Source organism: Pygoscelis adeliae, unplaced genomic scaffold, assembly GCF_000699105.1.
Source record: "Pygoscelis adeliae isolate BGI_AS28 unplaced genomic scaffold, ASM69910v1 Scaffold413, whole genome shotgun sequence".
NCBI lineage: Eukaryota > Metazoa > Chordata > Aves > Sphenisciformes > Spheniscidae > Pygoscelis > Pygoscelis adeliae.
This window is the reverse complement of record NW_008824403.1, coordinates 2,124,231-2,136,426: the sequence shown is the minus strand read 5'-3', so window position 1 is coordinate 2,136,426 and position 12,196 is coordinate 2,124,231. Positions and strand designations below refer to the sequence as shown.

General features: G+C 37.6%; 1 protein-coding gene across 1 annotated transcript in view; it reads right to left on the bottom strand.

Moving 5' to 3' along the window:
- Positions 1–20: 20 nt before the first annotated feature.
- The window catches only part of ATP13A3 (ATPase type 13A3), a 61,299-nt gene continuing 49,123 nt past the window's right edge, over positions 21–12,196 (bottom strand). The window contains exons 24-33 of the mRNA XM_009320401.1: positions 11,655–11,697; positions 11,448–11,557; positions 10,506–10,602; positions 9,545–9,617; positions 8,540–8,717; positions 7,155–7,342; positions 6,621–6,709; positions 6,345–6,425; positions 2,368–2,457; positions 21–766 (exon numbers count right to left, since the gene is read on the bottom strand). Of these exons, the coding sequence (XP_009318676.1) occupies positions 569–766; positions 2,368–2,457; positions 6,345–6,425; positions 6,621–6,709; positions 7,155–7,342; positions 8,540–8,717; positions 9,545–9,617; positions 10,506–10,602; positions 11,448–11,557; positions 11,655–11,697 (1,147 nt within the window). The 3' untranslated portion in view covers positions 21–568. The remainder of the gene's footprint in view (positions 767–2,367; positions 2,458–6,344; positions 6,426–6,620; positions 6,710–7,154; positions 7,343–8,539; positions 8,718–9,544; positions 9,618–10,505; positions 10,603–11,447; positions 11,558–11,654; positions 11,698–12,196) is intronic.

Here is a 12,196-nt window from a genome sequence, read left to right as displayed (position 1 = left end):
AAGAATTAGAACTTAAGATCCAAACTTTACACCTGGAAACACTCCCTCCTTACTAGTAGGGACAAACTTAGAGGTACACACACCAAAACTTTAGAACCGTTTTGAGGCACAAAGCTTTTTAACAGTGAATATAAAAAAAAAAAGCATGACAAGGTTATTTATGTGCCTCTAGTACTACCATGAAATCATTACATCATAGGGTTTACGTGAACACGTGCCTGGGTAAGCAGGTTAGAACAATGATTAAGATACTCCAGGCAAATAAAGTGAACCTGTTTTAACTGCCCTGCAGTTTAAACCTTCAAATACATCTCATCTCATTTAGGAATAATGAAATTTGGAAGAAGGTGGAAGGAAACACAATCGTTTTTGTTCTGCCTAAGGTAACCTACATTTTTAAAATTCATAGCCATAAGATGTCTGGCTCTGAACTTTGTATTCAGAGAGATAAAACAGTTGGAGATATCTGCATTGGAATTTGACATTTAGTATACTGCAATTTCAAATAAAGCCTTAAAATTACATTCTTCTGAATACTACTAAAAACACATGCCACCAAGATCCACCGTTACGTTACAGTGATGATTTGATATGAACCATTTTCTTGGGATGGTACTTTCGCTTCTGTTGTTGTTCTGGGTTTTGGTGGCCATTCTGGATCAACCAGCAGTTCCTGAGCTAGATGCATATACTTGGCTTTTGGTGTCTTCTCTCTACAACCAAACAGGGAAGAAAGGAAACAGACTCCACGGCGATCCACAGCCTCCTGCAGAATTGAACAGATTTGAAAATTGGATTACCATAACAAAAAAATTAATACAACTAACAATACAGTAAATGGCTAGAAAAAAACTGATTGATTTAGTTTCTAATTGACTATTTCTTTGTCACATTGGACCTAGAAAGTGTAGTACAGAAACTCTTCTGTTGTGTCATCTCTTCTATACTATGGTAGTAATAACATTTAAAAAACATTAAGAAAAAACAAGTATTCTGGAATGCTGTAACATCTAAGGTCACATTAAGAAAAACGAAGTATTCTGCATTATCGTAACATCTAAGGTCACCAACAGCCTTTATGCATATTTCATAATAGCTTCAATAAACGCAGGTATAACAGGCACCATTAAATGACGTTACTATTGAAGAATAAAAGCCTGGTCTAGAAAAAGCAGTCAAATTCCCAGAGTCTCAAAACTCTAAGCAATGAATTGTTTAACTGAAGGCAGCCAGCCAGCCAAAAGTGGCAGAATTTAACTTGCTGTTACTGTGAAACCTAAATCCTGCAGGTATTAATAGTTACAAGAACAGACACAAATTATTGAACTTAAGTATTCCTTCCTATTTTTCCTCTCCCAGTCCTAAATGCATGTAACTTAACTAGCTGGAAAAGAGAAACACCATTCCTCATTCTCAAGACTGGATCCCTTTCACATCTCAGAGCACCTGTAGTCTGCAGGGCTGACATTTTAATGGATATATATTCTATGGTTTTCTTCATGCTCTGAATTTCTGTCAACTGGTGAACCAAACCAAACATGAGCCTTAAGCACAACTTCCGTTCTTCAGTGAACACAAAGCAATTTTTTCTTGAACAGCCTCAAAAGGACAAATGTAAATCTGAAGTGAATACATTTAATAAAATTTAGTGCCGAGAAATAAACCATTGTAATTTGAACAAGAACAAACGTACAACCAGCTAAAAGTAATAAGCCAACAGGCTTAAAAAAGAAAAAAATTTTTTTTTTTTTTTTTTTTTTTAACCGGATTCGCATAGATTTCCTTCATGTGTTAAAGACAGAGGGGCAGACCAGACCAAAATTTATGGTCACCTGAAAGGCAGAAGCAAAATCCTTCAGTCTCCTAAACCATCTGAACTAGTAAAAACATACTTTCATTTCCCATTTTGTTTCATTTCATTTGTATGTGCTATAAATTACTGCTCTCACAAGACAATGTTCTAAAACCCTGAACCAAATTAATTTAATAAAGAACTGTATTAGACCCAGCGTCAGCAGTTCTGCTTCCAAGCAAATCAAGACGTTCTCCAGTCCTAGCATGCTAACTTGTGACAATGCAAGTAAAATTTGCTAATGTGCAAACTGAAGACAAAGTAAGAAAAGTCTTAAAAGCAATCCTCTGGGTTTGCTTCGCAGTTCTTGTATACAGAGCTAAATTCTTTAAGTGTCAACAAGGAGAAAAATGTAAAACCAGAAGCCTTTCCTTTTAATATTCAAGTGGCAGAAATCTAATTTAAACAGTCTTAAGCTTAAGATAAGGCAACAGACACTTATAGATCATAAAAAAGACAAAACTGAATTAATCTGCATGCACTCAAATGATGACAGCAAAATACTAGTCTCCAACCTGAGGCGGCTGGGGTATGGTGAGGCGATATTCTCCTTGTTTGTCTCGATTGAACACAACCTTCCAAAGGATCATATCAAGGAGGACATTCTGTGAGACATTGCAGTGAGCAGGAAGAATTAAAGAAACTAATGACCATTTGTTGTTAGTGTGCACATTACAAATAAAACCTGAAATAGTGTGTTAGGCATAACTAATTCAGTGCCAGGCAAAATGGAGAGTTTACATTACTTGTCAGTACTTAAGTGATAAACATTTTCATTCTTAAGTGCTCACATGAGATTTAAGAATATGAACATGTACTTTAAAACAATAGAAACAATGACCAAAACTGCATCCATCGACACAGGTAAAAAACATAAATACACATTCTTAATGTGTTTCAATACTCTAAAAAACCTGTAAAGCACCGCAGACATGAGCGCTTTAAGCAGTTTCCCCTCAAACCGTCTTTAACATTATAGTGTACTTCATGCTGTAGCTACACTTTGTTCGTAGTTTGTTTTAAACCAGTGACATTCCCAGGAAAGCTTCAGCGGGGTGGCAAGGCTGAGCCACCAGCAGGAAGTCCGAAGGAATTCCGTAGGAGCCGTTCCAGATTTTGGAAGGCAGGCTGAAGTTGAACAGTATATTCAGTACATCTGGTTATTCTCATACGGCTGCGTGGGCGGACTCGAGAGCCTTGAACAAATCCGGCAACACAGGTGTGAACTTGTGTCTTCCACGGCCTTGAGCCTACCACTCTGATCTTTGGACAGGTTCCATTTCTAACATCTGACTAACCTCGGACACTGAGAAAGGGGAGCCGATAAGCATTATAAAATCCATTATAAAAGTCTGGCTAATGATTTTATAATACACCAGAATTTTATAGTGCTTTTATAAAGCATTTGCCAACAAATCTTCAGCTTGTTAGATGTTAATTTTTGAAGCCAGTCTGGTTTAAGTATGTCTATACCCGGCATCAGGGTAAGGAGGAACATCTGCTAGGATCTGCCTTTGTTGTGCAGTATTTTCTATCATCTGGTAGAAAGACTATGCGTGCTTTGTGAACCTAGTCTGGCACCCACATGGAAGGAGCAAAAGCTTTACACAGCATTTCAGAAAACATGTTTGGGACAACCACAGTCAGAAATCATTCCTGTTGTAGAAGCAATTAAGAAACTACATATGATCACAGTGTGACACAAAAGTGTCAAACTGGCAAGCGTGACAAAAGAGGATAGATCCAATCCCTCGTGTATCTCATCATTATGAGACACAGAGGCAATTACGGAGGGATTAGTCTCAGCAGAACAAACTATAGGTCATATACCTACAGAGTACCTTGTTAAAAGAAATAAGAAGGTGCCACCAGAGGCTTTTCCTAGATACTCAGCATATGACCTGTGGTACCCAGTAATTCTGTAGTGAAAAGTGTAGCGAGCAGAAAATCCAGGCAGGCACACAGGGACAGAAGGGCAACGAGCTATACTGGAAGTGAAGGAATGAAATAGCCTGCGATTTCTACACAACACATTGGACCCAATGAGTTGGCACCACATCAAAAAGCTGCAGGGAGCCTAGAGTAATACTGCCGGAGTTGGACAAATACAGTTCAAAAGGTGGGACAAAGGCAGGTTGAAGTTATGGAAGTGAAGCGTGTATCATAAAACAAGGTTTGGGATTTGAGGATCACTAGACAATGCTTCTGTTGGACACCTGCTGTACAGTGAGACAATTTATCTCTCTGTCTAAACAAAGCATTCAACTAAGTGAAAGTGGAAAAAATAGGTTTTAAGTCAAAGCAGAACATCCCAAACAATTAATGTCAAGAAAATTAAATTCTATAGTTACTTCTATTCCGCTACTAAAGTATGGGCAACAAGATAAATAGAAAAGTCTGGTTAAAAGGAATGTGACAAATCATCAGTTTTGGTAATGACAGTTAAGTGACTAAAGTGTTGAAAGATGCTAACTCACACCTGCATAGGAAGAAGAGTGGGTGGGGTTTGAAATACTGGGTAAAAGCAAACGCTCTACAGCAATTATATTGCTTAGGTTATGCTTACTAGAAACTCAGAAGTTTACAAACTGATGTGGCAATCGACAAGGCCCAGGAGTGGAACCTTATGAATATTTAAACCAGAGAACCACTTGTCCTTGAGAGACACGTGCTGATACGTGGACCGACACACTGTACTAGAGTGTATAGTGTCTACTAGAGTGTACTAGAGCCCTTACACTTCCAGAACAGAAACATCACCAGGTTGTGTAAAAGTTAGAAAGATCATCTGCAGAACAAAGTAATTTTTCAGCAGAAGCTAAGTTTAATTTATTTCTCTCAGTAAAGTTTATCACTGGACTGAAAATTGTAACCGGCACCTATTTACACTCCATGTATCAACACAAAGCTCAATTCCAAGGAACAATCTTAGTGCTTCAAAAAAAGCTGATTTCCCAGAGATGGTAACAAAAACATCAAAACTTGCTAGAAAAAATAAACAGGAAAAAATATTTCTATCTAGGAGGGTTGTTTTAAACTTATCAGAAGACAAAAAAGTCACGATTCTGCAGCTTCAAAGTAACTATTTTGTTTCAGTAGCAAAGACAGCAATATACATAAAATAGAGAAAAAAAAGAAAACTATTAAGAGTTTAGTAGTACAAAAAAAATGAAAGAATTAAAGGGCATAAAGGAAAACTCCATCACAAGCAGGGTTAGAGTAAATACAGGACAATGTAAGAAAGGCACAGGATCTTTAGGGGAGGATAAACTTATTAACAACAAGGAAAAGGCCAAAAAATGTAATATCTACTGCCATGTTTTGGAAAAGACAAGTTATCACCTATCATGTGAAAACACTGAAAAACATGTTCCAATAGGGAGCAACACAATTGCATATATTGCAAATTCTATTTGGAACAACATTTTGAACACAAAGCCTTGATAATTTTGATTCAAGTATCCAAAAAACTTGGTTGATTTTATTTCTACTAAGTTGCAAATAAAAGGGAAAAAACTAGTCAACTGGAAAGAATATTAATGCTGTAGTAATCTTCAAAGGCCAAAATGGTATGATCCAAGCAAACATTACGCTGGTTACCTTGATAGCAATCCCTCACATAGTAATGGAAATACTGACTAGAAGCTGCAGAAAATGTTATACAGTAAAAACAGATAATTGTAGTGTGCAAGCACTAGATAATGTTGAAAGGCTTTTTCTTCTTGCAGAAAAAAATAGTGACTAATGGCTGCAACCAAAACCCAAATGTATTCAGGTTGGAAATAAGGCATCAATTTAACAGGGAGAAGAACTAACCACAGGAATAAATGACTGGCTTTGAATCCAGACTCCTTCTGGAAGATGTATCGCGGTCAAACTCTGATTCTTGGAAAAAACACAGGGGTACCTGGATGAAAGGTAGGGCGTGTTTCTGCCCACATTAACTTTGGAATTACAGCAGAAGAGGTCAATATCCAGAGTGACTGACTTTCTTCCCAGCTCAGGGCTGGAAAAAGCTGATCCACATGAACATCTCTACTTCTGGACTTGGATCAGATTAGATGAACAAGTTATACAGACCTGCATTATTCTGAACAATAAACTATGTGTGTGATCAAACTGAATGAAGATGGGCTCCCCCTAAGGATTTTATATAGTTCTTTACTATGTCATGTTATTCTGAACTGAATTAACACAGCAAATAAATATGGAGAGTATTGTCCTGTGAAATAGTTAAATAATTTATGTCTTTCAACTTTCCCCCCCTTTTTTTTTATTAATAAAAAAGGTTTTAAAATTATGCTTTTAACACAGAAAACCTTGACACCTTAAATCTAGACTACAAGGACATTTGTAGGAATACAAACTTAACAAGAAAACAGTGGCCACTTAATGGGCATGCTGTGAAGAGAGACCTTCTAAACAAAAGACAAACAAGTACCCTGAAAAAAAATCCACTTAGACAAGCATTTTTTCCATTTGAATTTCTTACCTCCGTCAGCACAGATGCAATTGCATTGACAATAACAATGATGAGAATTCTTAGGCGCCACTCATATGGCACACACACGAGCTGTGAGAAGAAGTTGCCAGAGGTTAGCAACACACATATGAAGTAAACACACATTCAAAACAGGCTCAGAGTTATAAATTCTCTCTTCCCCCCCCAAGATGAGAAGTTAAAGCTCTAAAGGGGTCAAGCTTGCCCAAAAGGCAGCCAACCAGTTATCCCAGAAGTACAGACGCCTGTATATCTGCTGAATCTTACCTCAAGAAATGTGTCAATAGATTCAACAGGATGCAACATGATGAAGAGTATGAAGACATAAAGAACTATCACAGATATAACAAACAGAACTGTAAAAGAAGAAAAAATATTTTAATTGGACCATCTCAGAGTTTTAGACAGTTTCTCCATGTATCATGGGTTCATTACTCCCTGGAAATAACCTCTTTTCTCCCTCTAAACCCCTTCCAGGTGGATTTTGGCAATACAAGTTGTGCTGATAGCCACAAAGAGACAGAAGGCCAGACTCAAATTACCACTGGCTCACTTGTGGAGCTGGAACGTATATACACATATACTTCTACAAACAAAGAAACTATTAACACAAATTTCTCCATACAGTTTAATACTTCCCTATTTCTATCTCTGATTATCAGAGAATAATTGTACTATGTTCTCCTAGCAACACTATTACTGCTGAAGTGGCACAACACAACTGTAAGCAAGCCACAGATGAGTAAGTGCAGAGTCACTTCAAGTTTCACTTGTAACTGTATATAGTAAGAAAGGACTTACAATTTTTGTAGCACGGTTGTCTAAAGGGCTTTCCTTTAGAAAAGACAATTGCCACTATGAGGTACTGAAAGCTGGATATAAAAAACAAAGTTGTGTTTTCATAATTTTTAATGTAATGTTCATCATGAAGAGTCTCATTCCCATGGTGTGCAGAGCTGGTGTTTGTGGCATCCAATATATTACATGCACTACAACATAAAAAAACCCCAAAACATATAACACTGAGTTAAGGAGAAAATGCAAACAAGGGCTACTTATTAACAAAAGTAATGACAGAACAAATTGCTACAGTAGTTAAAAAAGCTTATCCTTGAAAACCTATTACAGGTAGTAAGAAAGAACTCAAAACTGTGTCAGGGACCTAGCAATTTTTGTGAATTCTGAGCTTCGAGTTCTTTTATGCTTCCAGCTTGTAAGTTCACTACATGAACTGTTTAGAAACTATCCCTGTAAATACACTTTGAAGACAGGTAAGAAAATACTGCAATCTAAAAAAAAAAGATGAAAACACCTCCCCATTTTCAGAAATACGAATTTGATTTACTGGAGCTCTAACAGGAAAACAAAACTTTATAATATAGAATCATAGAATAGTTTGGGTTGGAAGGGACCTCTAAAGGTCATCTAGTCCAACCCCCCTGCCATGGGCAGGGACATCTTCAGCTAAATCAGGTTGCTCAGAGCCCCGTCCAGCCTGACCTCGAATGTTTCCAGGGATGGGGCATCCACCACCTCTGGGCAACGTGGGCCAGTGTTTCACCACCCTCAGCGTAAAAAATTTCTTCCTTAGATCTAGTCTCAATCTACCCCCCTTTAGTTTAAAGCCATTCCTCCTTGTCCTGTCACTACAGGCCCCGCTAAAAAGTCTGCCGCCATCTTTTTTATAAGCCCCCTTGAAGTACTGATAGGCTGCAAGAAGGTCTCCCCGAAGCCTTCTCTTCTCTAGGCTGAACAACCCCAACTCTCTCAGCCTTTCTTCATAGGAGAGGTGTTCCATCCCCCTGATCATTTTCCTGGCCCTCTTCTGGACCCACTCCAACAGGTCCATGTCTTTCTTATGCTCAGGGCTTATCTCTTCTTATATAGAAGAGAGAAAATAGGTCTGAACCATTAATTTTGAATTTCATTCTCAACTGTCCCAAAGTTGAGGAGTCTTCAGACCCTGCAGTCTGGCTCTGACCCAGTTTTGCATTTCAGCCATTGGGTAACTCCTCTGTATTAGTATGCTTGTCACAAAAAAATCAGCAGACTAACAAGCTGCCATACAGAAGCTTTATTTAGAAAGTCCCCAAAGGGGGTCAGTAAAGAAAAGAGCAATTATTGCCTATGGCTTTCCAATCATTACTGCATTTCCAATCATTACATGGTGCCACTGAAACACTTACTCAGATTCCGTTGTCCAAGGCTCATACCAGGACTGCTGTTTGACCCAAAAAAACCCAAAGATTTGGAAAGCAAGGCAGATGATGATCTGAGACAAAACGGAACACAGAAGTGGACCTGAGATAAGACCTGATGGAGGCCTTCGCGCAACAAGCTCCTTCCAAGCAGGGTTCAGACTCACTGCAAAGAGAAAGAAAAATGAGTTACAAATTACATCATTATGGTTTTCAAGAATTACCCTGTTCACATTCTGTGGAATTAGAATGGCTTCTCATGACACCACTTTAAAAATTAGTCCAGAACTGCAAGTGTGAAACCACCTTGAAAAGATTATACCGCACTAGAAAAATGCCACAGTGCCTTCTATAGGCTGGTTACCCCCAGCAGCACAGGATAGCAGGGGACAATAATAGAAGCCATGAGACTCAAGGAATTAGTAGTGTCTGGCCAAATTCCCTTTGTCTGGCACAAGGACTTACAGCTCATCCTCTCAGTTTTGGTCTGCCATTGCTTCAAAGCAGCAGTTTCTATTAAACTTGAAAATGGAATTCTACTGTTAGCTAGTAAACTGACTACTAGGTTCATATGTGGAATCAAATATTTCGCTAGATAATAGTTTTCAAGTATAACATTTTGTGGACAGAAGTTCAACTGAAAATGCAAGAAATCAAAACATTTGAGAAAGATGATGTTGGAACAACTCCTGTTTTGATTCCAAAAACAGTTTCCTCAGGTCAGTAGAGGTTTATGACTTCCTGTACGGTGAAGAACTACTTTCCTAAGATCACGCCCACGTCCTGCTTTTTGTATGAGGACATTTCACAAACTTCAGATGAATCTAACTCAGTACGCAATGGTTTGTTTTATTTAATGCATATACTGTAGTAGTCGTACTATCTTAACTGTATGTCACAGTGCTTACTCCAAAATACTCCACATTAAAGAAAATTTGACCAAGCAAAAACTGCTGTATAGAAGCCAGCAGGGGTAATTCGCACAATACTTACTAGTGAAGACAACCACCAAAATGATTGCCAAATCAATGAAGAGAAACTGGAAATCTCCCAAATTGCTCAGGATCTAGACAGAAATCAGAACTGAAACATTGGTAATTTCTTCACACCAAGAAACATCTTACAGTGACACTCCTATGGCATTAATTCTTTAAATTTCACTCTATAAACAAGACAGTCTCTTATCAAATTGCCTTCCTTTATCTGCAGGAGTCTGGAGTACTCTACAATTCACAGATCAATTCCTGAAGTATCAAGGTATGAAACAATTCCAGTTTCAAGATGCATAAGCTATTTGTAATTGAAATTGTAATCAGACAGACTACCGAATCTTACAAACCAATGGAATAATAGCTTAGGCCCACAGTTCTCTAAACACCATAACCTTACTATGTAGTCATACAGTTGTCAAAATTTCCACCTCAAAAGGTCCTTTAATACTTTGCATGTTTAACTTACTCAGAATACAAATTAAAATACAGGATTTCTACCACATGCCATATTGTGAATCCAATCATATTAACAGGAAATATTCCACTTTGCTTTTTTGCCCCCTCCTAACTCAATGCTTGCAGCTGCTTTCTTTCAATCCTTACGTGAAAGGAATGCATTGCCTTTAAATAAAGTTAGGCTATTTTAAAATTGTGACAGTTTTTAAATAATGGAAAATTGTATTTTTGTTCCATTTATATGTTTATTTGGACATCCCACTGTAGAGACTTTCTACTCACAGGCATTAGTTATTGCCTTTTTTAAATAGATACTACCATGTTTTTCACACAGTTAATATAAAAAAAAAGGCAAAAAATACTAACAGTACTTTTAGTCCAAAGACAGTTTTTAGAATGTGGGTGTTGTGTACTCAAAGAGACCCGCAAGAATTTATATTAAATATCTATCAATTTTCAGATCTCTGAATTACATTGACATTGCTTAAGCACAATTAAATACTTACAGAATATAGCAGAGTAACACTGATGTACTGGATAATGCTGTATAATGCCATGAACTTAAATACACAGAAGGAAGTTATTAAAGCAGCACGGCCTTCCCTGTCAAAACAAACGCAATCACGTAACTAGAAAGCTGTCTGTGCAAGCAGTTCAACTCTGATTAGCAAAACGTTAGCTGCAATTAAACATATCAGCAAATCCTTTGAGGGACATTAGGCTGAAGACATGGAGAAAAAGGGGTCAGAATAGTACACTTGCAAGTACATCAATTGTGATCACGCCTTCCGAACTGAGCCACCACCTTACTTCGGTGTTCTTTGGACTTTATGTGGTTTTCCAACAGAGGTTTTAAAATGAATGTCTGCTTGCAAAAGCATCTATGAAGCACTAGTTTACTACATGGATTGAATAAACATGCAGTCAGCCACAGAGCTGCTGACTTCAGAAATGTTTCTGATTACGCACTACTTCATTAGTTCCACACAGACTTAACTAGATTCTTCTCTGGCTGACCTTTACCCAAAATTATTACCTAACTTCCAATTCTAGAATCAAAAACTGGTCAAACCCTATTTAGAAAATTTGTTTTCTACTTTATATGGTGCTGAGCAGTTATCTGAAGAATTTTACTGCTTGCAATTACACACAGCCTTTACAGAAACTAACGCAGTCACTAAGACATCAAATTAAATACTAACGTGTAGAAGCTCACTCACACTCTAAAAAGTTAACTTTACATGGACAAAAGGGTTTATAACAAAATACTAAATCATGCTATGGCAAGCCTTTGCTCAGAGTACCTTCAGTAAAGAAACAGAACTACTGAAAACGTATGGCTTGTTCTTTAATTCGAACTGGCCTCCTACAGTATCAAACGTATACTAACATAGGGTATGCAAAACGAGTTACACAGACAAGTTTAAGTTCACCGTAAGTGGCATTACCTGATCAGCTTTGGCACGCAGGAAATACTAGGCGTCCTGGAAGTGAATGGTGATGCCACAGAAGCCTCCAGTTCAGACAGAGATATACCACCATGTGCCCTCTTTAGCGCCTGCCAGTTAAGATTGAAATAGAGAACATTTTAAAACTTGCTTTCAGCTGTAAAATTTAACTGAACAGTTCTGTACGGAAAATAAAAATATACTTACGCCACAGTCATTTGCTCCATCTCCACACATGCCCACATAGTAACTATAAAAACCAAAGATTATGTCAACATTCTGGACCATTCCCTAATCATAGTCCACTTAGCTTGTTTCATTAAATAAGTCTGTATTATTTGACTTATTCAGGGCTTGCATAATATTGAGTGATCGTTAATGCTGAAAGCAATTACTCTTCCCATTATACGTGTAAGAAAGTAGACAGAAAAGTAACATGACTTAGCCAGGTCAAACCAACCAATATGGTTATCAGCCCTCTATCATTCCAAGGTGGTCTAACGTATTTTTGCTCTAGGCAAAGAGACTTTTGTAGTATTTCGTATAGCTGCAAGGCCTGACAGCAACAGACAGTATACTGACCATACGTGAACAGAAGTCATCCCATTAATACTTCTTTAATGCACAGAAGACATTTGATGGATTTGTTTATTAAGCCAACCAACCAGATTTATAAAATATGTTAGTCAGTTTAGTTATTCATCATTTATAACTCCATGAAAAGTCTGAAACTTTCACAACTAGCCAGC